Source organism: Neopsephotus bourkii, unplaced genomic scaffold (assembly GCF_033783945.1).
Source record: "Neopsephotus bourkii isolate Nb327-2 ecotype Australia unplaced genomic scaffold, CSIRO-AGI_Nbou_v1 NB_354, whole genome shotgun sequence".
NCBI lineage: Eukaryota > Metazoa > Chordata > Aves > Psittaciformes > Psittacidae > Neopsephotus > Neopsephotus bourkii.
The window spans coordinates 597,499-623,088 of record NW_026900860.1 but is presented as its reverse complement, the minus strand read 5'-3'; the positions used below and the strand labels follow the sequence as shown (position 1 = coordinate 623,088).

At 40.7% G+C, this 25,590-nt stretch overlaps 1 protein-coding gene across 10 annotated transcripts in view; it reads right to left on the bottom strand.

The window, feature by feature from the left end:
• SYT14 (synaptotagmin 14) overlaps nt 1-25,590 on the bottom strand; it is a 74,616-nt gene that overhangs the window by 5,238 nt on the left and 43,788 nt on the right. For all 10 annotated transcript variants that reach the window (XM_061348302.1, XM_061348301.1, XM_061348303.1 and 7 more), the window contains 2 exons: nt 13,045-13,313; nt 10,598-11,047 (listed from right to left, as the gene is read on the bottom strand). In XM_061348302.1, coding sequence (XP_061204286.1) covers nt 10,598-11,047; nt 13,045-13,313 — 719 coding nt within the window. The remainder of the gene's footprint in view (nt 1-10,597; nt 11,048-13,044; nt 13,314-25,590) is intronic.

Genomic DNA, 25,590 nt, shown 5'->3' with positions numbered 1-25,590 from the left:
CCCCTTGGAAAAGGGGTAGTTTGGATCCACAGAGTTTTCAAGTTTGGCTTGAATCGTTTGGGAATCTGGCAGCACTCTTCCAAGGAGTTACAATGGGTTTGTGAAGCGGATTCTTCCACATTCCAAGTGTCTCCAACATTTCCAGCAAGAGCTCATATGGGCAGAAATCCTCATCAGGAGGAAAGTTAACTTTAAAAGCAAGTAAACTTCATTTGACATATAAATCTCAGATGTGTTACAGAATCTCAAATTATAGAAGACACGAAACCTACAAGAAGAAGTTATGAACCTACAATACTATCCTTCACATTGAGCTCTTAACTAGTTCTTCTCAATAGAGTATTTCCAGAAGGTTCAGCAGCAATGCAATTCCTCATTAAGAAACATTGCTGGTAGTAAATGTATTCCTACTACTCAAGAACCGGCTCAACAAAATTCCCTTAGGTCTCAAATTTGACTGTGACCATGCTGCAAGTCCACAAAAAAGACATAACACAAAGTGAGCAGCTGGGTAATGCTCTCCCCACCTGAAAACCTCAAAGGGCTTTGACATCTGTACCAAGAGAAGGTGATGACAGCACTCTTTCCTGATGGCGACTTACTTATGCAGTTTACTGATGTTCAAATAGGGATTCGGTCTAAATAGGTTTGTGACAGAGTTAAGCTGGTCACAGTGGGTATAAGAATGACTTTTAAAATGCTAGAAACAGTAAGTTGTAAATGAGTGATGACTGAGTGGGGATGAATCCTCAAGTGCACCTTGAAAGAAAGAGAAGCAGTTTCTGTGTGGTTTAACAGAGTAGGGGGGAAACCACTGGAAAATGAAACAAGTGTGATATTACAGAGTTACATAAGGATAGGCTAGGAATGGCATTCCTTTCCAGCAGAATCCTGAATGGATGGACAAGGACAACACTATGCATGTTAAGGTCAGAGAAAACAATGTGACCAGCTGAATGGTGGGATGAAAAGACCTCGGGGATGCTTCATACCCGTAAGCAGATGGAAATGTACCTTAGAACTGCTGCACAGAAAGACCTGGCAGATGCAGTCTCGATGGAAATCTGAAGAGAAGGGTGAACTTCAATACGTTGCTACAACCATTTCTAAACCAAAACATGTTGCCTTTTGTTTTGAGACAGGTGGCAGGTTTGAAACAAGCAAAAGCATGTTTAATCCTTAGCGTGTAATAAACTTAGGAACCTCCTTCCTACCAAATGCTGCAGTGACAAAAGTTTAATGGCATTAAAATAAAGCAACCAAACTCACTGAAGAAAGAATCTAAACCATACTTTGTTTTCCATTTCACATACAAAATACTCCAAGCCATTCAGTTTCACGCTGGTCTAAAGATACTTTAAAGAATCCTCTGCTTTTCAGTTATGAACCAGAAAATCCTAATAGAAAAGGAACCGAGACATTAAGGGGAAAAATGAAGCAGTGGGGTGTGAAGCAGCTTGGAAGACAGGCTGATGTGACTGGGTAAACCCAGGGTTCAATGACATAAACCAACGTATAGTTTCAGTGTCTATGATAAGGTATGAAACAGAATTTGGGGCAAAGCGGGTAAAAGGCATGAAAAAAAGGGGAAGGTGAGGTTGTATTTTGTCAGTCTTCTTTTGGAAGAAAACAGAAGATCTTAAGAGGAAGAAAAGGAGAAACAGGAATCAGGGAAGGCGAAGAGCTGAAATGAGCAGGGCTCCGATCAATAACTGAAGAAAGTCTTTTCACTGCTCAACAAAGTTAAACCCAGGGGTACTGAGCATTATCAGATGAAGAACATACAAAGGTATGTTCTTCAAGCACAGAGTTAATTGTTGATATTGTGGAAATCCATTCGTTGTTTTATGTAAGGCATTCTGTGATGACCACGACTACTGGTAAGTAGCCTGACGTTAACCCTGTAAGGTGCATTAGAATTGAACAACAGGTTTTCAAGCCTGTTGAGAGGGTTTTTTTTCCTGTTTCTAGTCCAAATTCAAGAGGAGAGCTAACCAAGTCAATAAGGAAAAAGTAAGACAAGAAGTTACATTTTTACCTGCTCAAAACACAAGCTTCAAACTGCCAAACTGTGAAATATTAACACTGGAATTGCTAATTGGTACAACATGAATATAAACTTAGCTACAATGAAGCTTTCATCTCATGACAACATCACAGATGCTTTTCATCTCCTCACAGATCTGCCTTCAATCTATCTGTAACTCTATCTGCAGGCCACTCTGATGCTGTAGCTTCGTTGTGGGAAACAATATTTAGACCAGAATTACTATTTGTTTGAAATACTCTGTCTACCTCAGTTTATTTTTCCAAGTCTTCCTTCTCTTCCTCTATAAACACTGTGTGTATTTTAATAAGCAGCGGAAAAAAGGGACTAAGGTTCCCTAATTGCAAAAGCCTTTCAAGGTCAGTGAAGCACCAGAATAGCCCAAGAACTGCAGGAAACTCTTAAATGCAGAGTTTTAAGAACTTAGATCAACTGTCAAGGTATCGAGGATCTGGCCACAGTGCAAGGAATTGCCTCTTGAGTTTGTCTCCAGGATATTAATGCTAAATCTCCAACCTATTTTTGTCAATAAGCGAACAAATATTATGCAAAGTGTATTCCAAATATTTGGTTCAAATACAGTAAACCACCATTTTTCAGCTTTTCAATTTCCAACACATAGCTCTGTGCGGAGGACCTAACCATTGCCCTTATACACCACGGGACAGCGCTTCATTACAAAATCAGGTGGATTTCATTGGATCAGCACTTACCAGAATCGCTGCATTTCACTGGGTTATAAATGTGTTATTCTACAAAACCTTAGTTATTAATTCTCCAAGCTATTGTCATCCCTGGTGGCTTCTCTGCACATATTATGTGGGGAGGAAGCATCACTTTCAAATAAATATATAATAAAACCATTCCCATTAAGTGGTATTTGGGTTTCACATGTTCCTATTGTACAAAAGTTGGCAATCAGAAAAGAACACTTTTTTTTTTCCCTAGTACCAATGGAAGTGAACACACACAATGCATCCTGTCAGACCTGAACCCCTAAGGATTTTCAATAATCTTGTTCTTTGCCTCCTTACCACATAGAGAATCCTCTATTTCCAACAATGATAATATATGTAAAACATACTTATTTGTCTTCCTTCACCAAAATTCCATGGAAACAGGGTATTTGTTACTTACATATTCATGTCCTACTGTTATTTTTCTATAGACTGAAGTTCTGCTCCTAAACTCTGCTCTTAAGCCAACTGGAGTTAATCACAGGGAATAATGTGGCCATGCTCTGAGGGCAGTTAGAAGTTCACTTCCCTCAACGGACAGGTTAAAATCCTGCCTCCATAGGCTTACGAAGCGAGACCATCTGATCCTCTTGGCTTTTCAAAATATACACAGGGAAGATGAAGCCTTGCTGACAATCCTTCAGCAACAAAAATCTGATTCACAGCATGTTCCTTGTCAAAATGCCTCTCTTAAATTCTAAATGTTAATGTTATACCACCAAATCTATTCAAGAACTTTTTTTGCACCTTACTTTCTTCTGCTTCTGTATCAATACAACTGAGAGGTTAGGGAAGGAAATTTGAATCCCAGTAGGCAAAAGAGAGAACTGAAACCAGGTCTCCAGCATTCCAGATGAAAGTATTTCTCTCTCTTAATCACCAGTGCTGAACCCTGAAGCTACTGTTCCACTCTGAGGCAAAAGCTTGCTGAGGTGATGAGAGCACCCAGGCTCCAGACCAGCTCTTAGCCTGGAGCCCATCCTCTGCTCCTGCACTGCGAGCTAGGGAGGAGGAGAAGAACAAACCTAGAGGCTCCACGTCCCTCATTAGTGACTGAAGCACTCAATGCTTCCTAACAACATGTTTCAAAGCTGCAATAACTTCTGGAAGAAAAAACCCAAACCAAGATCATTCCTGGGAAAGAGAACTTAAACCACCCGAAGTGAGCCCTGAAAACACAGGGATGCAAAATCACTGGGAATGTCAAAGAACGTTGCTCTAGAATGTTGAATTCTGGCATCTAAATCCTGCTTATGTGCTATACTTGACACTGATACTTTTACAAGGATGTCACCCTCAGGTCCTCATCGCTTCTGCTTCTGTTTCCACTAACTCACAGAAGAGCTGCAAGGATCAATACTCAAGCCAGCTCCTTCTGTTAAACAGTTGATACTCCTTTTGTATGCTGATACCTACAGGACGTATCAACTGTTTGTTTCTAAAGGCAGACCTCAAGGGTCACACGATCCTCAAATTAATATGAAGCACTATTTTACATAACAAGGCTACAGCCTTCTTTAAATGCCAATGCTCTGTCCAGATGGAGTTACTCCATACGTTTGTTACAGAGATCAGTGGTAAATAATTTCATTTTTCTCTTTCATTATGCTCTTTCAAACTGGTGAAAAAGATTTAATCATCAAATTAAATGACAAATCAAGTAACAGTTCTTATTACTAAGACTAATAATAACATTTAGTAAAGATGTTCCAATTAACAGAATGCACATTTTTAGTCCTGTACTTAACACTTCACAGCACTGGTGTCTAAGCCAAGTTAAATCACAGACATTCAAGGAAACGTTCAAATGAGTTTTTCCTTACGCAACCCGATTTTAGGAAACAAACAGATTTATTCTGGGGGGAGTGGTGTGCTTGAAAAATTACCAGGATTTCCTAGTCACAAATTCAAACATAAAACTCCTTAGCAAACAGATCCATTCTCTAGCGATTTCACTCACATCCAGTACAGACTTACTCTGATTATTAAGCTATTATTAGTGTAGTTGAAAATCAGATTAGCTGAAGTGCTACAAATTCCCATTTCTCATCAGAAGCTCCTGCTCTGACTTAGTTTTCACTCTTGAGGGGAAAAAAAAACCAACAAACCTTCTGGATGTAGAAGTTTACAAACCACGTTGTTTTCTCACAGATGAAACACGGGAAGATGGAGACAAAATGAAAAGTAGTAATTCCTTAATTCACTACAATCAAGGGACTAACACCTTAACAGTTCTATGCACAGCTTTAGTTTACTGTAGATACTGTCCTGTACAAACCTATAAACCTTCCTTAGATACATGATGATGATAACCCCATTCTGAAGTAATTTAATATTAAGCATTAAAACCCTTGTGGGTTTTCCAAGAACAACACAGTATTATTGAATCAGGTTTGTTCTCAAACTTTAGGATACTGTAATTTCATCATAAAATTAAAAATTTAAAAACTAGTAAGTTTTAACCAAAATTCTGCTTCTCTAAAGGATTGTGACCACGTTCACAGCAAGGTTTCTGTGCTGCTTTTCGTATTTCAGGAGAATTTGCTATTAGCACTTTGTGTCTACAAGTTTTTAATATGACAGCTCTGCACAACAAAACATTAAACCTCTATCGAAAGGGAAACACTTAAAGGGTTTTATAACTTCTTCCTGACTGCACTTAAATGTCTCCTTTGGCTTCCCTGCCTCATGACAAAAGGACTTCACGGGCTTGAAATCGCAGAGCACACCCGAGCGGCAGTGGGGGCAAACCTGGAAATGAACGTACAAGGGAATTCACAGCATTTACTAAAGTGCTGGGTTTACATCACAAAAGTCTACCAGCTTTTTATACTGTCACGGGCAAGGAGGAAAAGAGGCCTTTCATTACTGCATTATGTTTTCTCAGATAAGACACATAGCATAAAGAAACATTCAAGCCCTAAAAGCTCTTAGATGTCTGTGCTGGCAATTTAGTTGAGAACATCTGACACAAAATGCAGATGTTTCAACCTGCACTCCTGAGGAAGCCACGTTAACAGCTCCTTCCCAGACCCACTCCCATCTCCCCCCTCCTTACTCCTGTCAACCTTGTAAGACCACAGAGATGTTACTATGGGACAGCTTCCAAGGCCACAGGCTTCTTTAAGTGACAATGTGCTGTCCAGACGCAGTTATTCTCCATGGTTGTTGGGGAGATCAATGGCAAACAATTCCATTTCTCTCCTTTCTCTCTTGATTATGCTCTTTCAAGCTGGTTAAAGAGAAGAAGATTCAGTGATCGAGCAGCAGGCATAATTTATGAGTAGTCAGTCTACAGACTAGTATTTGATTGCATAAACATTCATGCAATTATTTTTCACTAATCCATAACATTAAAGATACATTTATAATGCATTTGTCAGTGGAACTATTTGTGATTAACGGTTCACCTAGCTCTATTTCGATCTGCTGGTGGTAGCCCTTTTGATTTGTTCAGGTCATGTTTAATCTCACGATCCAAGAGGTTCAACAGGTGCTTGCAGTTCTCAGAGCTATCATACACATCACAAAGAAGGGCAAGGGTTGGATTCTCCTCGTGCCAGCTGACAGCTGAGTAACCTAAATCAAAGGACAGAAGCTGTGAAAGATGCTGCACAAGGTCAGACAATATGAGAGCAGAGCCTGACAAGAGGCTAACTCACTAAAAATAAAAGGATTCCTTGCTAAAGACAACCTAGGAACAGAAATGCTAATCTGATAGCAAATACAGGCTGCCTGAATATACAAAGGAAGTGATTTACAAAGGAAGTGAATATACACATGAAGACAAAGGTCTAGTTTAAAACGAATAATGCTAATGAAGACCATTTACGTTACACTGCAAAACCCATGAGAAGAATCAGCACCCAGTAAGTAAATCAAAAACTAAGAAGTTCCACAAACAAGTTATAAACCTTCAGAGTAATAACTTCATCTGTTTGTGCCATATCTCTGGTTGGAATTTCCCCCCACTGGAAATAAATGGGAGGAAACCAGTACACGGCTTTTGCCGAAGGGTACTCAAACCTGCAAACAGAACGTTTCTGTGCTTTTCCTTTTTCTTGGTTACCTGAAAGCCAGTAACAAAAGTGAGAAGATGTCTGTGCATACACATGCATGCAAGCAATTCAGATTATTGACAAACAAAACAGTCAGGAAACTCAGTTAACTCTAAGGGAAACAGGTATTTTGTCTGTATTCCTAAGTTAAAGAATAGATATTGAGAGAATTATATGTATGAGCTTCTTCCATTTTGTTTTTGTAAAGGTGATCAAACTCCGACACGTAATTCTAGACAATGTTTGTCACTGATGGACTGGCTTTCTGAGGAAAGAGAGTATTGCTCAAGAGAGTTACTTTGATCTAATCTAGAACAGTTATTCACAGCCTCTCATTTGACTGGGGACATTTTGGAGACTGAAAAGCATCATCCTACGCTCAATATAGTAATATCATGTCTGGAACACAACGCATAAACTAACATATACCACGTGATAACCGTTGCCCTCAAAGTGGAGGGTACACACGTGTGTGCCCAAGGGTATTTTTATACATTCAATTCATAAATGCCTTCACTCGGAAAACTGTAACTAAAATAATACTCAGACACTCTGGATATTTACAGTAAAGACACATAAAATAATCCTTTATACACTTATGATTGCCTGCACACCCGTTCTTCGTTATGGGGAGCGCATCTGGGAGTTCGTTATGTTACAAATGGTGAATGCTACAGAAAGAAAGAAGATGACACTGAATTCTTCTCCACTGTAAATGTCTTGTTACTGACAATACAGCATGAACGATCCCTAGATTTGCTGAGCAGGAAGAGGTATGCTGCGGTCATCCAAATTCCAACATCTGGTACTTCCAAAACCAATCGAAAACCAAAACCCAGGAAACATGCAAAACCACAACGTGCACACTTGCGAGGACCTTTGGACCCAATGGCTCATTTCTATCAAATCTAAGAGGGAGACGGTCTCAGGTAACAGTGACAAGCACTTTGGCTAGCCCTTATTGGTCCTGTTTCCTCCTCACTCAAACATACGCTGAACTTGGAAGACAGAGTGTGATAAACGTAAGGGAGCTGAGGAGGAATTCCCTGTTACGTGGGAGAACTGCTGATGGCGATAATAGCTGCTAATGCAAGACATTACACACAATGTAGGAAGGTGAGGAACAGGGTGACATGAGTGAGGAAGGTTTCTGAATATACTTGTAAATTTGAAGCCATGTGGAGCTCTGAAACCTATTTATGGAGCATACAAGTGCCATGTGCTCCCCACAATGTGCACTTGTCCATATTTTAACATCAACCAGAGCTGCAGGCCCTGCTCCCGTGAGCATGCCACTGTGTTTGAAAGGCACTGAACCCCCTGGTCTGCCTCTAACTGCACTGCATTGTTTTAGCTTTAACCACACTGCCTTGTTTTGGCTTTAGCCACGCTCCTTTGTGTATGGCTTTAAGGTTTAACTGCCAAAATACCCAACTTTAATACCAAAATCTAGTTCAGAATTTACAATGTACCTCATGGTGGATTTTGGAACTGTAAATATCCCTAAACAACTGGATCTCTCCAAACCGAAACAGCACTTACCTGCTCCTGTTAAGTAACTCCTGCCTGGTGCTTATGATGAGTTGGACATAAAGACTGTTGGTTTACTCCAGCAGAAGCACAGTTAAAAAGGAGTATGACCAATGTGCATAAACAGACCCAGAGGCAAACACCTGAGAAGGGTAAGAACTAATGAAGCTCAAGGCCGATGCTGGCATAAGAATAAATGGTAAGAAATTGGCCGTGAAGAAATTCAGGTTAGAAATGAGGCAACCTGATGTTTTCAGATGAAAACTCACAAGAGGATGACCTGGGTGCTTGCAAGAACAAGGGCTTGAATTCAAGAGACCCAGGATGCCTTGTACTTCCAGTCACACATCCTAAAAACACAATATGTTTTAACACTCTTGCAATATATGTTAAATCCTGTTTCAAATCTGCTTATCAAAAAAAAATTATATAGGCTATCAATAATAACAGAAAAATGTGAATGAGTTTTCAAAGGTTCCCAAAATCCCCATGGATCCTCATTCAAGCTATCAAGACGATGAAGGCTCCTTTCCAGCAATAGGTAGGGCTAAGGTAGACCTGCGTAAACCCCATTACAGCAACAACTGTGGAAGATCCTTCCACTTCTTATCAATATTCTTATTCCTTCCCCTCAAAAATGAGGGGAAAAAGTGCAGCCGTGGCATCCCTCGCTATCACAGAACACAAATATCAAGCTTCTTATCTTTGATGCCTTCTGGAATTTAACTCTCCCTGCCACAGAAGCTCAAGAAAATCATTCAGAAGAATAAGAAAGGACATAGAGGATACAGCAATCAGACAACATCCCGGCCTGTTCACTGGCCTCTTTGCTGGCTTCGGTGAATTTTCCACAAGCATCTATTGACAACACACACAAATTTAGCAAGTACATTTGGAATATCCAAAGGTTCGCTTCATAGGGTGCTTTATACCCAGCTGTGAAACCAGCAACCTCTGCATTAGGGGCATTCACACGAGGCAGGTGAACCACTTCCCCCTTAGAATACACCAATTTGTACTTCTTAAGGTGTCATAAAAAAGCTGTTCTATTGTCAGCTGATCCTCTTTCAGACCAAGTTTTAGTCTCAGCTTTTACTAATTCTAATGAATGGATTTTTAGGCATTAAATAAAATGGCATTTTATTTTGGGTGCCTTTTGCAATACTCAGCTTCAACAGAATTGCCATTACAATTAATCCAACCTTTTTGCACTGTTTTGCATTATTTCACCTGAAAAGAACCCCAAATTTCCTTTCTTTCCCTTCTCCCCTTTTACTGATGGTTTAAAAACCCCCCACAAAACACATCCAATGCCCAAATAAGACTGCCCTTGCTAAATCGCCTTCTCTTCCCCTCAAAACTCCATTATTTAGCACATATGCAGCTCTTAAGCCATGAGCATCCAAGCAGTCCCACTGTAGGAAACCCTGGCAACAACATCACAAACATCCTCTTTCTGGACAAAAGCATGCTTAAATGTTGACAACAAAGAAAGAGGAGATGCTGACCACTGCCCAGACAGAGCTCTAAGGCTCTGGACAGTAAAACCAAAGTTTACCCTTACTGTTGCTTTCCTTTATTAAAAACGTTACATTATTTGCCAGGACAAAAGATGTTGTTCATCAGGTAGGCAGGGGTTTTTCAGCAAACAAAAATCCTTTTCGGTTTGAACTACTGCTCACACTACCATTCACTTTAGAGCCGGGAATCAATTATTTACAAGGTTCTAGTCTGCAGTTATTAAAAACGGCTCTGTGCTTTCAAAATCACTCTTTCCTGTCTTTCTTTCTGAAATAGAAAATACCTATTGCAACCAAGGTTTAACTGCAACCCATGGAGTGCACTCACTAGCGTGGTTTTTTTCTTTCCCCTCTATCCTATTGTTATTTCCCAATTGAGATTCTGTGGGTAGCAGAGTAACGACTATACTATTAAACACATATGTAATTGCATGTTGACATACGTACACATATTCCCCACTACATCCATATTTATTGACTGGAAATCTCTAAGTAATTAAAAGGGAAAATATGGGAAGCTTTTGCAGGGGGAAAGTGAACGTACTTACAGAAACTCCAAGGAAATTATCCTTGTGCTAATACAGTGCTATCACTGTTGAAGAAAACAGAGCAGATGTGATGACTCTATAAATATACACACTATTCTCCCAGAATTCAGGACACTGTGCAGCACTGCATTCTCATCCTGCCTCATTTAATACTCACAGACAGGCTGTAAGAAGGTTCCAGTATCACTGGCACTGACATCTTCCCTTGAAGATTCAATTTGGTTAAGTAAAAAACCTTTTCTCCCACAACCCTCTCCTTTTTCATGCGCCGTACGCTGTAGAGTCTGAAGCGAACCGCGTAATTCCCAATCATCTCTGACTCCACGTGATTGAATTTGAATGTCTCTGTGAAGACAGGGCACGGTCCCCGCTGGATGCTGGTTTTCGCTCTCTGCTTCTTTATAGGGAGAAGAACTAGGTGTACTTGCCACGAGCTTCCACCTGTCCTGCTGTAAGTGGGAATGTCTGTGACAGCTGTCACTGTCACCAAAAGCTTCTGTTCCTGTGAGTCATAGTCAAAAGTCACATCCAGTGTGCCGTACTTAGCTACTGGCTCAGGATCAAAAGGTTTAGGAAGCTGTGAAGACGATCCTCGAGCTGACATATCCTGGAGGAAGAAAAAAAAGAAAGCTATTTATTTATTTATTTATGGTATCCTATCATTAAATCTAGCGTGGAAATATATGGCTTTCCCTAAGCAATATGAAGGGACTAAAATCACCTTATTCCTTTCAGACGCTATGCACTTACACACCGAGAGGAGACAGCTGACCAGCAGCCAAGAAAAAATCAAAAGCCTTTACCTGGCCAATACTACCAAAAGCCAGGAGCCAATCAGACAGAGCTCAGATTAAACTGGGATCCCCTTCTGATCTCTTCGCTGTGCCCGACATCTTAAAATGCGTATACATTTGCTACAAGATAGAACTACCTCATTTCAGTGCCAGGATGCACACAGTTTGAAGTGAACATTATTATTAGAGTGGTTTAAGAGCTGACTAGTGACTTGAGAGCACAGTGAGACCCAGCAACAAATACAGAAATGCCAACACCTACTTGCACATGTAGCTCTTGTTGCACTCCACAAGCATCCTATGAATGTGCCAAAAGTTATCATGGTTTTCTTAACGTACTTTTACTGGAACTGTGCAAGATGCATGTGTCCTGAACACACCTCCTGAACCTTCTGCAAACAGCATCAGCCCTAAAGCTGCATTTCAAACTTAGAATGTTTATCGTCACTGCAAACTTCGAACAAAACATAGATGCCCTACACTGTCACAACAGGCGGTTTGATAGCAATACTGAAACACAAAATACCTACAAGTGCAGGTCAACCTACTGTCCATAAGCTATTCCAAGTATGTAAACCAAATGTATTTCTTGTGTATTATCAAAGGTACACTGGTTCATGTTGGACGAGGCCTTGGCTGACATGGTTTAGTATGAGGTGTTCCTGCCCATGGCAGGGGGCTTGGAACTTGTTGATCTTAAGGTCCTTTCCAACCCTAACTATTCTATGATTCTATGATTCTATGTACATTAATAGATATTGTAGTAAAACCTTCTGGATTTAAAAAGTCATGTTTTTCTTTTAAACCAATTGCTACACTGCCATTGGGATTTGGTCCTCTGAAAGCTTCATTCTTCAAGTTGTTGAGTGGCTATAAAAAAAAGCTGGCAGCGTTCTCAGCTCTTACTGAGTATGCCTACATTAATGTCTGGTGTGACCCAAAACGGGAAGAACTAGGATTAGATTTGCTGCAATCTGTTAGGGTTTGAGGACCATATGTACACACGCTTCTTCACCAGTAATGAAGATCATACAGATTCTGGTCCTAGCTCATCAGCAGGTACATACAGAGCGCTAGCTACTGGAGTAAGTTGCAGCTGCACCTTCCAGATGTTGCACCAACACCCCACATATGCAACATCAGCTTCCCAAGAGGTCTACTAAAATAGAAACGAGTGCTGACACATCAGGACTGAGCCCTAATATGCACTTCAAAGCTTCAGATAGAGGCAAAAGACAAATGTGTACCAAAAAGAGCCTCTTCTGCACATGACGTCCCTAACGTAGCCTTACCATTGGTATCAGCGCAGAAACTGGCTGTTAAAAGACTTTTCAAGGAAGTGCATGTCAGAAAATATGATTTCCTCATAGTAAAAATAAATGGGTATCTTTACAGTTCATAGCAGAGAAAAGGAAAATTAAGTGGACCAAATCTCTATACTACCATTAACAAATTAAAAGAAGTCTTTGTAACGCTTCCTTCCCTCCCGCAAAAGATGTTTTATGTTATGGGGTGTTCAGTTTGAAAGGTGTGAACAGCCTATTTTGGTTGGGGTTTTTTTATTTGGCGATTTGAAAAATCCTGTGGAAGAAGAATTCTGACTACAGTCATTAGAGTGCGATGAAGTTTTCTGCCATACAGAAAACTATAAAGAACAAGCTGAAATCCTATTTAATAATATCCAACAAACTAAACGAATGAGGTGCAATATCAGTGTTTGTTTAACTGTGCCGTCATCTTTAGATAACAAAAGAGCTCTGCAAAGGTTGCATTGCATGACGCTTCAGAACACTCAGCTGGTTTTATTTACCTCTGGACTAAGGACAGCTGTGCTATCACTTGGTACATCCTCTTCATACCCTTTGTTATGAAAGCTTTCTATTTCGTGTCCCGTGCTTCCCTCACTTGGGCACTTGTACGAACATCTTGGACTGTTGCTGCACTGGGAGAATTCACATTTACTGTCTCCGACTTCCGAAGGCGTACACGAAAGATGAGGAGAACCACTATCATCCTGGTACGGAGGCGGCTGCAGTTCATCCAGGGGAGGTGTTCTTCTCATCCTCTGAATGCAGTTTGCTGAGAAGAAACGAAGATTCTTTACTTACTTTCTGATCATTTACTGGTGAAACACGTCTGTGGAAAATGGTCACTGTAAATAGCTGGAGAGAGTGGTTAAAAAACTAGAAATGTCCTTTTTTTCTTTTTACTTTACATTTCAAATGAGATAAAAAATACTACTGAAATATTTGTTAAGATGGAAATGAATGATCTCGCAGATGAAAGAGATGCAGATAAAAGCCAAGTACATGGATACAGTGGATTTTGCAAAGCAGACATAAATAAATATAGCACAAATATGACATGACAAAAATTCTAGGCTTGAATTTCAGGGATGCTTACCTTGCAAAAACCTGTGGGTCTCTTAAGTCAGACTCCTTGCAGGGGGAATGTAGACCAATTAAGGACACAAAATGCACTCCCTAAGGCCATGATATCAAACTTCTGACTACCTCCCATGCAGTTGCTCACCCAGGGAGATATTAAACTCTGAAGACAGATAAGGTGCCAACAAAGGCAGACACAAGCATTTTTACGCAAGTGAACTCTGCTCACTGGTGAATTTAACAAGTGAAGCAACGTCTCAGATTCTCTATTACTTGTTAGGGACAGCTAAAGGGTATGCATGTATCTGGTGTCTAGAAGTCAGACACTAGATCCAGTCACTAAAGACACTGGAAAAGGGATCATGAGCAACCTTGTGCTTGGGATGAATACCTGATGCTGACCATGTCTGCTCCTCACTAAACAGATAGAAACGTGGTTATACATCTCAGAAAATAAACCTGATGCATGGCTATAGATATGGAAAGTTAATTCAAGATAATTACATTTCTATTTTTGATGTCATATTGTGCTAGGCAGCATTATTATGATCTCATATTGTGCTATGCAGCAATACACAGCTGCTAGACCTGGGAGGAGACAGCAAGGCATGCAGTAGTTGAAATGAAAGGAATACCAAGAACAGGTAAAAACCTGTATCCCATTTTGTGTACACCTTCTGTAAACATTTAAATGAAGATTTCAATGCCCCTCACGCACACCATTACCTTACACACACAAGTTTCAAAGCACCAATGTTTTCTGGTGTCAGACACATCACTTTCACCCACAGAAAAATCTGCCAAACAAGGAAGTTAACAGAAGTATCGACATCAGAACAATATAAACTTTGATTTCAGACTCAGATGAGAATGGAAAAGATCTTGTTTCCCACAAGAAAAAGGTGGCACATTTTAGCTTCATCATCGTTTTTTCTGTATATAGGATTGCCCTGTCTAAGTCCTATATTCTCACCAAGGAAATAAACCTTTTGAATGCTTCAGAGGCAACTGCCAATTGTTCAACCTGTCACATAAACAGAGTATGCTTAAGAGCTACTCTTTATGGAACAAGGCTGGAAAGGCAGTAGTGTGGCTCTCCTGAGAAACAGTTTCAGGCTCCCTTTTGTTCTCCTTTCCTTTAGAAGTCTGAGCTGTATCCAACTGTGGATATACTGGAACATTTCACACCAACTGGGATGATGGAAACCCAAACCGCTGTTGTTTCACTGCGTACTGTCCTTGGGAAGGAAACCCAGCTACAGTGGCTAGAAGGGAGCCAATGTGCACTGCAGATCCCCAGGGCTGGGCAACCGAAGGACAGTTTATTATGAAGCATATCTACTGCATGGATAAAAATATAACTAGGGAATGCAGGGCTTTTTTCTCTTTCACTGGGCTCCTAATGGAACCCCTCTTAGCTTTAGTTAAGGCAAATCAGTAATGAAAACACTCTTACAGATGATGCTGCTGTCAAGAATCCTCTCTTCTTTGATAAACCCATCAGAGCCAGCCTGCCATTTAGAGCGAGTCCAAATTACTGTTACAGTGCACCTGTAAAAGGTCTTCTGCTGACAGTTAGCCCAGTGCCACTAACACTTGAAACTCCAGTTCCAAGGGCTGGAAAGGAAAACAGAGCAGGCAGGGGATCCTATACTTGAAACACAGTCATCAGTCTAGCAGATACACACAAAACCTTATATACGAAATAGAGTGAAATGGGGCAGTCAGCATCTTGAAATCGCCAGGCAGCAATAGTGAGAAAGCTTTATTTACAGACATAGATGGGAAAGCACTTGGGTTTGGGGTTTTTGCTGAGGCTTTGTTGTTAGTTTTTCGTATTAGGTAACTTGTGCCTATGAAACTAGGTAGACAAAGTTTTAGAATCTAACCTGCTACTTTAATCGTAGTAATCTCCTTTGACTCTCTATACCGTGAAAACAGGACTTCCTTTTTGTGATTTCTATAATGAAATACTCCAGCAAACTTGGAGCAACAACATTTCTGCTAGTTGGAACCTAAAAGGCAACAAACAGCATTAAATGAGACTGTAACTCCCATGTAGTAGCTATGTAGTTTCTTTCTTTTCACCTGCAGTCAAGCCTGCAAAGACTTTTAAACTCCCAGCTTTTTGTACAATCTAATGCAATGAAAGCACGTCTGGGTAACTATCAACACCATTATTGTCTTACAGGAGTAAATAAGTGATGGTGTGACTCACTTTTTTCACTTTGATGAACTCCATTATACATCCCTATGGGAAAACAGCACAGGCTGTGTGGCAGAAAAGGTACTTTTAATGTAGGTGGGAGAAAAGTGAAGGAAATTCTTATTTACCAGCTATGATTTCAGAGTCTCAGAACAAACTGAAACACTGGGGCAGGGTTCAGCTATTTCGTTTGGAAAGTTTCATTTACCAAACAAATCAGGTAAACTCTTCAACCAAACAGCCCGGTTTATCAAGCTAAGGACACCCCTGCCTAAACAGGTAGAAAATGGTTTTGCACACCATTTACGTAAGAAGTTACCAAATCTGAATGTATAAAAATACACAACCACTGCTAATGCATGCTGGCCTAAGGGCCTGTATTGGAGAAAAACGCTTGGAGCTGAAAGGAAAGCATGTTCTGAAGTGTTGGCATGTCTATGTGTATTACCACTGCCTCTAACATACCTTGCACCATTCATTTAAGGTGCAAACTTAGACACAACTACACTTGCACGTACCCGCACACTGACAAAGCCAAAGAACACACTCCAAAGACCACTGAATGTGCTAATAACAACTGCTATCTAGCAAATGGTTACAGTGAAAACTAAAAGGAATTGTTGCATCGTTCCTATGCAGGTTTCCCAAGCAACTTTCCACTCGCAAACCAGAGAGAAATACTTTTTGACTATTCCCCCAGTTCAATTAATTGTATTAAATTACCATCCCCATTCGGACTAGACAAAACCAAGCCTGGAAGTAGTCATCACAGGGAAACCAAACTGGGTTTAGTCTGAGGTTCCTCCCAGCCAGCAAATACCAGAACACAGGAAAGCCAAATTAGAAAGAAAGATCCCACGTTCAGTTTTCTACCCAAAGTATGGGAAATGCCTTTGTATTCTCATAATGGATTGTTATTAAATTAAGTTGTTTAGCAACAGGTATTTAATAAACTCTAAACTGAGAATCCAGTGTATTACTGTCAAGAGGCAGATTTGAATACTCAGTCTTTTAAGGGTTAAGTGCTTTAGTTAAGATTTTCACCCTTCTTTAGTGGGCAACAGTAAAGTCCTTGCTGAAGAAACCGGAACTATAAGTGAAATAATACCAGACAAACACAAGCAGATTAGCACCTTGCTGGTATGCTCAGAAATTACAGCGTGTCAACTGTCATTAGCACATTTAAGTCACAAGTAAATAAATACCTTCTCTTCACTGCTGCTTGTTAAACAATGAAGGTTAATCTGTTTTCCCAAGTCCCTGCACTGATTGAAAGCCCAGGGGAGGTGACACACATCTTGCCATCAACCTCAGGGGACTGTCAGCGAGATCTGACATAGCAACCTAGGCCAAAACATGCATTGCTGGAACATACAATTGGTAAGTATGAAGGAAAACACACTAACTTTTCCAGGCATTTTTCTGAATGGAATCACAGTTAAAGACAGGCTGAGAACATTGGTGCTGTTCAGCCTGGAGAGGAGAAGCTGCGTGGAGACCTCGGAGCAGCTTCCAGTGTCTGAAGGATGCTACAAGGATGCTGGAGAGGGACTTTTCATCAGGGACTGCAGCCACAGGACAAGGGGTGATGGGTTCAGACTGAAACAGGGCAAGTTCAGGTTAGGTCTAAGGCAGAAGTGCCCAGAGAAGCTGTGGCTGCCCCATCCCTGGCAGTGTCCAAGGCCAGGTTGGACAGAGCCTTCAGGGGCATGGTCTGGAGTGAGGTGTCCCTGCCTGTGGCAGGAGGTCAGAACTGGATGACCTTAAGATCCTTTCCAACCCAATCATTCCATGATTCTATCTGAACTTTCTGCTTCCAATGCTCCTCCTTTCCCCTCTCCATCCTGGTCCCCTGAGGACCACACTAGCTAGGCTATACCACATTCCACCATGAAGCTGGTAATGTTCCTTTCCACATGTACAACATTTAGACTTCGCTATTTTAACTGATTTTCCCAAAGGTTTTCAGCAGCACAAACCAAGCTTTCTTTAGCCTGTATTTCCTTAGTCATTGCAAGAACCTCCATCTCAACGTATGGGAAAATAAAGTATGCTTTTAGTTTTAATTCCCCTCTCTCAGCAGCAGTAATTAACAACACTTTTGCAAATTGGAGTTTCATATATATATATATATATAGCTTCTTTAAACATTCATACTATTGTGGGAGGCAACAAAAGTTCTTTGGCAATCTGGTTTCCCGGTCCTTTAAAACAAATAATCACTATATAAATTAATCATTTTAGCAAGCCCTACTTTGTAGTTATCAGAGTATCTTCATAGTCCAACAGCACCTTTTCGTCCTCTAATAGATCTCCACATACACTAATGCTTCCTTATTATTTCTTTTTTAGACCTAATGCAAACTTGGAGCTGTCGAGCCTTCAAGGGGCTCTCTATAAATGTTAAAGACAAGTTAAATAAAACAGAAAATGAAAACATGTTTAAAAATTAAAGAAACCTTTCTGGTTCTGAATGATTAAATACCCTTTGAGATTCCCGATCTGCACGGCCCGAATGGAATTCTCATGTTTGAACTCTTCTGCTATCCAAAACCACATTGACTGAATTAGCCCACATTATGAGGAGTATGAAATCCAAACGTTAAATATTGAAGGAAACCTCAGGGCTCTCCTTCCTTTCAAACTAAAAGCTTACATGCATCCTTGTGAGGGGAAACCCCCCCCCCCCCCATATTATTTCACAATAGAACAAATTATCTGGGCAAATTCTACTCTTCCAAGAGTTATGACACAAGTCTTGCTTAAAGAAAGAAAGGGAATATAGGAGTGGTATGGGGTTGTTATGAACAATAGAAAAACACCTTAAATGAAATTGCTTTCTGGAGTTGTCACGTTTCAGACTTTCAGTCACAGCTCAACTCTCTTCTACGTTAAGCAATTCACCAGTAAAGACTAAAAGTAATTGTATCTCTGTTCTATTCCTACCATTATTGGCAGTTTTGGGGTGATTTTTCCATTAAAAAATAATTCTCTTTGCTTTCCTGATATCTAGAAAATTCCACATACCCTGAGCTTAACCCCAGACCTGTAGGAATCAAAATGGCATTGTTGCCATTTCCATCTGACTTCACAGGGAGCTCTTAGCACTGCACTTTCCTCACCTTCTCGGGTTAATTCTACTGGTCATTCACGCAAGAAAAAGGTTCTCTTCTGTTCTGGTTTTGGGCATCTGGCTTTTGATAAAACTCATAAAAGAAATACTGAATTATCTCTGTGTCCAGTCCTTAAAGATTCCGTTTTCTTTCTCAGGAAAGGTCTAAAATCAATTGAAGTTAGCGGTGTTCGTGCACTCATTTTGCAGTTCTTTTGTTTCCTGTTGACACCAGGAGCCTGCAGAACCACTGCTTGGTTTTGCTGCCTCCAAAAGAAATGTGCCTTTGCCTGCACTTAGGAGAGCACTTCCCATTTGCAAGAATTCATGGCCTGTTTTACAGAGCAATATAGAAAAGCACCGCACCGGTGAAAAATCCCAAGCTTTCGCATTCCAAAATGAGCCCAAATTAGAACATTTAGACTACAAATACGCTATTAAAGCATTATAGCGAGCTAACTGTCAAAGACAGTCTTTTGTTTCCTTCCCAAATATTTTGGTCATCTTAAAATAAAAATTACACATTAGCATCTCTTGAATTCATTTGCTCTCAATTTAAGCATCCTTCTCTGCTTCCTTGTACAACATTCCTACTAATTGGGATAGGAAGGAATTGTGCTACCTGGTTCCGGATTTATACTTTCCACCTGTACAAAATAAATCTAAACACTGCTGGAATGTTTCATCTCATATTGATGAAATAGCAATCAATCAAGCCTTCCAGAACACATATTTATTTCTTTATTGAACCTTTTAAAAGCAGACTTCAGAAACTGCTTGTCTGAGAGTACCTCTGGCTCTAAAGGTTTTTGGAAGCCATGATCTTTTCAAAGTGAAACTGTCCAGCTGTCTGCTTTCACTTCCATTATTTTATTTCCTTAGGTAAAACATTTGGGCTAAGTATGGTCATTCAACTTCTTAGGGGGAAAAACTTCTTTTCTGTTCCAATTAGATGCTGGTTTACCTTTACTGCTTATAAGCACCCAACTTTCCTTTAAGCTACTTTTCAGATCATAGAATCATAGAATCAACCAGCTTGGAAAAGCCCTTTAAGCTCATCCAGTCCAACCATTCACCAGCACTGCCAAGGCCACCACTAACCCATGGCACTGAGGCCTCATCTCCACGCTGTGTGAACACTTGCAGGGATGGTGACTGCAGCCCTGCCCTGGGCAGCCTGTTCCAATGCCTGAGCACCCTCTGGGGCAGGAATTGTTCCTCAGCTCCATCTAAACCTGCCCTGGTGCAGCTTGAGGCCGGTTCCTCTTGTCCCATCCCTTGTTCCTTGGGAGCAGAGCCCAGCCCCTCCTGGCTCCATCCTCCTGTCAGGCAGTTGTAGGGAGCCATCAGGTCCCCCCTGAGTCTTCTCCAGCCTGAACCCCCCAGGTCCCTCAGCCCTTCCCCATCACACTTGGGCTCCAGGCCCTGCCCCAGCTCCGTTGCCCTTCTCTGGCCCTGCTCCAGCACCTCAATGTCCCTCTTGCAGTGAGGGGCCCACTATGTTGGCTAACTTCATAAATGAACAGTTATTCCTTTGCATCTCTGTTCACTGTTCCTTTTGTCCCTGTTATCACAATTGTTATAAAAATACCACTTCCAAAAGACAGACAGTTAAATGAATTCATAGAATCTTCCTTTTTATTTCCCCCTTCTCTCTTAAAATGCACTTGAAGTCCTGCTTGCTGAAGCTGATTGACAACCAGCTTTGAAATCCTAAGAGTGTCTTGGTGACAAGGAAATGCTTTTTATCATCGCGGTGAAAATTCACCCAAATTTGACTATCTCACCAGCATTTACAGGTGCTTAACAGAAACCCAGAGCTGAACAGCTAGAAGCTTTGAAAAGTGCCCACTGTAAACCAGCTCAGGCCTCAAGAATCCCCATTTCTCATCACTGTGCACACACCAGCATCCCCTCATACCTCTGGGCAGCAGCAAGTAGATGCAAGATCAGGAAATACTTCCCTGTTATTGCTATGCTTCATTTGAGTACAATTCTCATTTTCAATGACAGTTGCAAATTCCAGGTCAGTTTAATCCTAGTACAGCTGCAGCACGAAGCACAGGAATGGAGCAGCAGGGGAAGTGCTGAAAGGGTGAAAAAGATCCCACAGAGGTCTAGAATCAATTCCCAGTGAAGCATTGTAACACACAGCTAATACTCCTGTAATGTTCCTGCTCTCATTCTGTTTGGCCTCAAATGAGGAAGGCAAGAATGGTTAGAAAGCAAGAGGAATGCGTTATGTGTGTAATTTTCTTGAATGTTTCGTATTTTGCAGCTCATTTCAGCCCCATTTCTTTTTCTTTCTTGACAAAAGAAAACGGAATAGAAAGTTTTCTAAGCAATACAGGACCCCCCTCCAAGATCTCAATAATTATTCATTTGATGATATAAACAAGCTCCATTCAGCAGCATAAACTGCACTTAAATGCGTTGCTTAACTATTAGAATGCCATTATTCCTTTTCCTATTGTTACTTTAAATAAGATACAATTACTTCCTTTTAGTAAGAACTCCTTCTGCAACTTAAATGCAATAACTTCACCATCCCCTAAAAACAGCTGCCATTTGTCATTTTGATCAAAACCATTATGTAAAGTTCCCTAGTATTTTAGCTACTTATTACTACCCTAGCTGCTGAAAATGAACCAGGAAAGATATTTCCCATCAAGAACTGCTTCCAGAACAGGAATACAAGGCTTGCTTTGATTCCTTTGCCTTATTTTCACAGCAATTTCAAGGGATGCTCTGCTGAAGTGAGTCACTAACACAGAGCAGCATAATGCACAATGCTTTTTGGTAGGGCATCAGTTAAATTTTCTGCCCATCTTAAGATATTGCTATGCTCCCAGGTTGGTATCATGTAACAGTTAATCCATGTAAGTGAAATATGTATTATGGTGAATAACAGTATTACCATCATAGCAGAAGTTTACATGTTCAGCATTTTACAGATGGAGAACTGAAGTACAGGTTTAAGTAAGAGGTGAAGTTTGGTGCAAGCGTAGCTCAGAAGTGCTCATGATCACAATAAGCTTCCAATGCAGTGTGGAACTAAACCCAAGTCTTTAGATTAGTACCCTCACCATTTCTTCTGGGGTTTATTCTTACTTCTTATGTTTACTTCAAGCCTTCTGAATTATTATTAATCTCGAATTCACCTGACTTGTGTGCCACCACCACCACGGAAACCTCCGAGACACTAGCTTCTTAAGATATACCCCCACAGCATTTTCCACTAGCATCAGCTCCGTAGTGAGAGAGAAGAGAAAACAAAAAATACGATATTAGGGTGGAGGGAAAAAAAAGTAAAGGGAAGCAGAAAAACAAAACCCAACTGCACACAAAAAACCCAACAAAACCCAACAGAAAAGGCAAAAGGACAAAGCAGACGCAATGATTCAGAAAGAAGTGAAAGGTTGGTGGTAAATGAACAAAGGAAAGAAATAAAGGGAGAGAAGTTTGGTAGATCTATATAGGAAATGAGAAGAGCAAAGAGAGGACTAAAGAACAGACAAGCTGCAACAGGGAGGAGAAATTCCAAACAGCTAAAATAACAAAGCAAAAACATCAGAAGAAAGGGGAAGGAATGGGAAAAATAAAAGAACGCTTGACACGCCAAGAAGTGGTTCAGAGCTGAGAAAAAACACAATGTCAACAGAGCAAAGAGATGAAGAGACATCAGTGATATCTGAGGGGTGGGAATAGCCGTATTTGTAGGCGAAAATCCGCACAAGCTAGAGAACACAGCTAGTGACATCCCAGGAGAGACAAGACATTTCTCACAACAAGCACTTGATTTTGTGTTTCTACTTTAGTTCTACTCCAGTTTTTGAGTGAGGAGACAGTGGTAATTATTTGTCCAGATCCTGAGATTCCAAAGGACCTTGATTTCTCTTATCTGTTCAGGCGCTCTTCCCCCTTCTTTCCTTGCCACACTGGCTCAGTGGCTTGCTTTAGTAAACCAGACTCTATTTCCTGCAGTACATTAGGGTATTCCTGCAAAAAGGATTTTAGAAAATTCAGGTTTTCTTCTTTTTGATGCAGTTCTCCTAACTTGCCCCACTAAAAAGCGGCTAGAATCCTGAAAAATCAAGGACAATCCCAGCCTGCAGAGTAACTGCACCAACAGAAGAAAATTGTCTACATATGCTCAAGAACTCATCTAAAAACCTGTTAGATATTAGTGTATGCTTAGCAATAATGGCACTAATACCACTTTTAAGGCCAACTGTCTGGAAGAAGAAAGACCAAATAGGCACTGTGAAACCACAGGCAACAGACAAGTCTCAAAAGCAAGCTATCTTTCCCTCGCACGCTTAGTAAGAAGGCTACAAATAGCAAGAGAAGGCATGGATTAAGCCACTGTCACAGATGAGCTGCTTTACTAGGCAATGTAATAGATGTATGTAGTTGTTGCTATGTTCCCACAGTTGTCACATAATTCACAAAACAGGCCATTTTCTGCCTGTTGACAGGACCAGATGAATAGGAGTCTGCCTGGTGAAGCTATTTTCAGTCAGCAATAGCACCAGTCACAAGAGCTATGCAAGAGCTTATAGAATCACAGAATAGTCAAGGTTGGAAAAGACCTTAAGATCATCGCGTTCCAACCTCTTGCCATGGGCAGGGATGCCTCTCCCTAGATCAGGTCGCCCAAGACTGTCCAACCTGGCCTCGAACACTGCCAGGGATGGGGCATTTACCACTTCTTTGGGCAACTTGCACCAGGGCCTCAGCACCCTCACAGGGAAGAGCTTCTGCCTTAGATCTAACCTGAACTTGCCCTGTTTCAGTCTGAGGCCATTATGTGGACAACAGAACAGTGGCCATGCTGCATACTGCAGACTGATGGCTCATGAAGTCTACATAATGATGCTTCAGTCCACAACCACCAGCAGGAGAGGAACTCACCTTCCATGTCATCCACCCAAAGAAACAACAGTACTGAACAACCAGGAATCGGAGCTTCAACCCATTTAACTTCCCAAAATACTAACTGCAAAACCATCACTGTGGTGTGATACCTACAATATGAAACACACTAGCCCTTGTGACAGAGGAAAACCATGCATAGCCATCACCATCTGCTTCCCACAGGCCTTTCTTATACTAGCAAGAATTTATATCCCCAGTTTGATATTACTATTTGATGCTGCTTGTTGAGGAAGAGCCTTAAAGGTGATGCACAGCAGTTAATTAGCAATCAAAGTCTGACAGCTCCAGCTGCAAAATGTTTGTATGATAATTTCAAATTTGAAAATGATTTATTTCACTCTACATGAAATTAGTGTACACTCATTAGAGTCAGTGATTAACCTGAAAACTGCTACTGGAACACATCAGGAACTTGGCTACCACGTCAGACAGCACACAAGATTTGCCTCCAGACCTATTGCCATCTCACCCTTTGTCACAATTTGGTGCCAGCAAAGTTCTTAGATCTTCATATTACAATTGAAATCATGTTCAGCAGGATTATGTTTAACACAGTTCATAACCTGCATACTAACTCTTTCAAATCTCAGCTTTAAGAGTTTACACCATTCTATCAATAAACTACTTTCTTAAGCTATATATAAAACTGATAGATAACTGATGAAAGTACATGCTGCAAGAAAGGCAACTCTGATTAAGTAACAGGAAAAAACACTTTAAATGTGTCAAATGGAATGGAAGAGGTTACCCAGAAAGGCTAAGTAATCAACAGCCCTGAAGGTCTTAGGGACCTAAGCAACCTGGTCTAAGTTCGAAGGCAGCTCTCTCTGAGCCAGGTCATACTAGATGATGATTCAGAGAAATCAGCAGGACCTCTGCAAGGACCTGATATTCACTGGTTCTACAATACATACTGAAAATCTCAGTTCATTACTGTAATAAGGTAGGATAAATACAGGTATCTCAAATATCTATAAAGCTCCTTCTATAACACAGCAGTTTCACAATTCACTGGTGAGTACAACTCCTCTGCATACACTGGTTGCATTGCGCATCCTGCATTAAACACATATACCTACCAGCATAGTACTTTCATTGTTAAAAGCAATGCAACCCCCCCAAAACACCACCACCACAAGAAACCTCAACCCCAAAGAAACACATAATACAAGGAACAAAAGGGATTTGGAATACTTGGTAAACTAGAGACGTTCTACTGCAGTGTACCTTGTGGCTGACTAGTTAAAAAACACTCAACCAATAGTTAATGTCCACATGGACATACATGTAACACACACACACACACACATACAAACACACCCCCATGGCCATGCTCAACAGGAACAACGGAAGTTTTATGAGATATTCAGCATAATTAAGAATACATTGAGGAAGCAATACCCATTACAAAATGCTGCTGTTAGACAACAAATATTGATCTTTGTTAATTTATCAAGCGAAAAAGCCTTAATTTGCTTGTTAGTCAAACTTGAACAACAAGTCTGCTTAGATGGCAGAAAGCAACAAACCCACAGCGTTTGCCATCGCTTTGCAGTAACGTTTTGACCAGTCAACAATTTGGCAATGATGAAATGTGCAGTTTGATATGAAGTAAGACAAGGCTATTTAAATAACTCCAAATAAGAAATGGGTATTGAAACATTAGAATTTTGATAAGCGATCACAGCTGCACTCGAATTAGTTTCTATAGCA